The sequence below is a fragment of the Aplysia californica genome, unplaced genomic scaffold, assembly GCF_000002075.1.
Source record: "Aplysia californica isolate F4 #8 unplaced genomic scaffold, AplCal3.0 scaffold00035, whole genome shotgun sequence".
NCBI classification, from domain to species: Eukaryota; Metazoa; Mollusca; class Gastropoda; order Aplysiida; family Aplysiidae; genus Aplysia; species Aplysia californica.
The window spans coordinates 417218-420059 of NW_004797305.1; the positions used below are offsets into that span (position 1 = coordinate 417218).

Sequence of the window (2842 nt, forward strand, 5' to 3'; positions counted from 1 at the left end):
TGGAACCAGCTTTTTCTTGTACTCTTTTCTTTTATACTTTGCTCTCATGAGCCACGATTACAAGAGCTTGTCTCCTTATGCGCGATGCAACGTTACGTCGCCTCATGCATAAGGATACATAGGCTTAAAGTGCATACATTTACTTTTACACTGTCGTCCGTAGTGATAGTAACATACCTCACTCTTCAGTGACTTCTCTGGTTGTTCGATGGTATATATAGAGAGACTTTAAATGAACAGGTTTTGTTGGTATAGCATAGTAATATTGTCGCATCTTTATTATCGAATTATGAGGTTTTAAATAAACCTCGTTCTGAAATGAAAGCTGTTACACCCTGTTTTGGAATGTCTCCCCCTCCCCCCGCCCTTTTCCATCTTTTCCCTCCAACAGGGCCGTGGCAGAGCCAGGCATTCAGCTGAAACTGGTCAACTCCAATACTGGACCTGGACAGATTTTGCGTAATTCTCTCTGGCACACTGGAGACACTGACAATCAGGTGGGTACCTGCACCGAGCGTGTGTAAGGCTGTTGTAGTTGTTATTGTGGTTCTTGTTTTGTAGCTGTAACTGCAACTGCTTCTGTTATTTATGTTCATCTTTGTCTTTTTCCTGTATTTTTAGAAATACTTGCAGTTTGTGGTGCTCTATGGTAGACTTTATTGATAGAAGCATGAAACAGGCACCATTTTAAAGTAGGCGGTATATTTCACATATTTTATCAATGGCGGAAAACGTCCATTTTGTTGTGATTTGTGTTTTCCATATTTTTCGTAGGCCCTAAGCTTTATTGATATCTTAATTGGAATTTAACAAGAGTTATATATTTATGATATTCGTTATTCCTTGTTGGGTCTGAAAATATAATCTTTTATAGTAATCTTCCTTTTAAACTTCTTTACGTCGGATTTCATTCCTAAAAATAGCTAAATGTAATTTGTCCTATTAGGATTGTAGAACAAAAGCATGGATATGCGCTATATCAATGCAATTATTATCATTATTATATTTGTTTAAGCATAATTGCCGCATTTCAGAAACCCACAGTTTCAGTCTGTGCACTTTTTCGATTTTTTTTCGGTTGCAAAGCACTTAATTCCAAACCTCTGGTTCAGGTAAAACTTCTATGGAAGGATCCTAGGAATGTAGGCTGGAAGGAAAAGACAGCCTATCGTTGGGAGCTCATTCACAGACCTGCTAGAGGCCTCATCAGGTAAATCTGATCTGATAGTCATAACAAAATATGGGGAGGAAAAGTAAAAGGAAGACAATCACCCTAGCGATATCTTAGTTTTAGTTTAGGAGTAAGAGTTTTACGGTGCTCACAACTACACAAGGCCATATGCGTGCACCAAGCGATATCAGATATCGTGGAAATGAGTTGGAGGAAGGAAGAAAGGAAAAAAGATGGCGATGTAGGAGGGGTAGTAAGAGGGGGAGGAGAGGAGGAGGAGGAATTGGAGGAGTTGGAGGGGGAGGAGGAGAAAAAGAAGGAAAAGATCATTCAGTCACTCAATTGATCGATTAATCAGTGGAATGACAGACCAAAACAAAAACAATCAACTGCTATACCATTGATTATTTAGTCACTCATGTTCCCTGTCGACAAATGACACTATATTTTTCTATAATAGCTTTATATAGATGTATGAATGACTTCTATCTGCCACGGAAGATAAAAGAAAAATACATTAAACCGCCTTCAAACTAGAACCTCTAACTTACATACCAAAGACTATGTTCTATAGCCTATTGTGCTAATATGTCATGTTTTTCAGTCTGGTCTGACTTTTTAACCTTAGTTCAATAGAACTTATCTATTTGTAATAAACGCAGTTCGCTCTATATTGTGTTATCATTGATTCCAAAGAATATTATGATATACGTTGTTTACAGTAAACATAATTTCTTCAAAGATAGCTAACAATTAACTTGATAGCTTCAAGGGTAGCTTAAATTAACTTCATATCTTCAATTTCAAAGACAGCTTGCAGTATACTCCTCAATGTCTTGAAATATAGCTTAATTACAGTGAACTTAATGTCTTTAAATTTACCTTACAGTAAGCTTAATGTATTCTCGCTGTTAACGCAATGTCTTCAACGATAACTTGCTGTTAGCTGAATTTATTCAAAGACAGATATCCTTACGGTAAACTAAATTTCTTCCAAAAGAAAACAAAAAACACAAGTGGTTCTTTTTTTTTCTTTTTTTTTTGTTCTAGAGTTCTTCTGTTTGAAGAGACAGAGCTTGTGGCTGACACTGGAAACATCTACGATAACACCCTAAAGGGGGGCCGTCTCGGAGTCTTTTGCTTCTCGCAAGAGATGATTATTTGGTCCGACCTGGTTTATCGATGTAACGGTAGGAATTGTTGTACTTCGTTATTTATACTAATGTACGCACCTTTCATTTTGATAATATACCATGCTGTTCGGTAGGTGCCCTTGTTTCAGTTTCTAATGGTTTTTTGTTTGTTTGGCGGTGTTTTTTTTTAGGGGGGGTATTTAAAACCTGGTTGGCTCAAGGCTCTCTAACCATAAAGCAAGAGCTGATCAGATTGGTGTTCCGGTTCATATTCAGTGTGTCCCCAGTGGGCTACAAGCAATCTTAAATTCATTTCAGTACTGCATGAAAGTCTCCTTGCGACTCTAATATCAGTACATTGGAATTCTCGTCTGTAGCACGATCATACTGATCTTAACGCTCCAAACTTAAAAGAGAAGGAGAAGCAGAAGAACGAAGAAGTAGATAGATAGATAGATAGATAGATAGATAGATAGATAGATAGATAGATAGATAGATAGATAGATAGATAGATAGATAGATAGATAGAGCAAGAGAG

General features: G+C 37.2%; 1 protein-coding gene across 1 annotated transcript in view; it reads left to right on the forward strand.

The window, feature by feature from the left end:
- LOC101844976 (cartilage oligomeric matrix protein) overlaps positions 1-2842 on the forward strand; it is a 27917-nt gene that overhangs the window by 23246 nt on the left and 1829 nt on the right. Inside the window, exons 23-25 of the mRNA XM_005091719.3 lie at positions 392-497; positions 1113-1210; positions 2222-2361. Coding sequence (XP_005091776.1) covers positions 392-497; positions 1113-1210; positions 2222-2361 — 344 coding nt within the window. The remainder of the gene's footprint in view (positions 1-391; positions 498-1112; positions 1211-2221; positions 2362-2842) is intronic.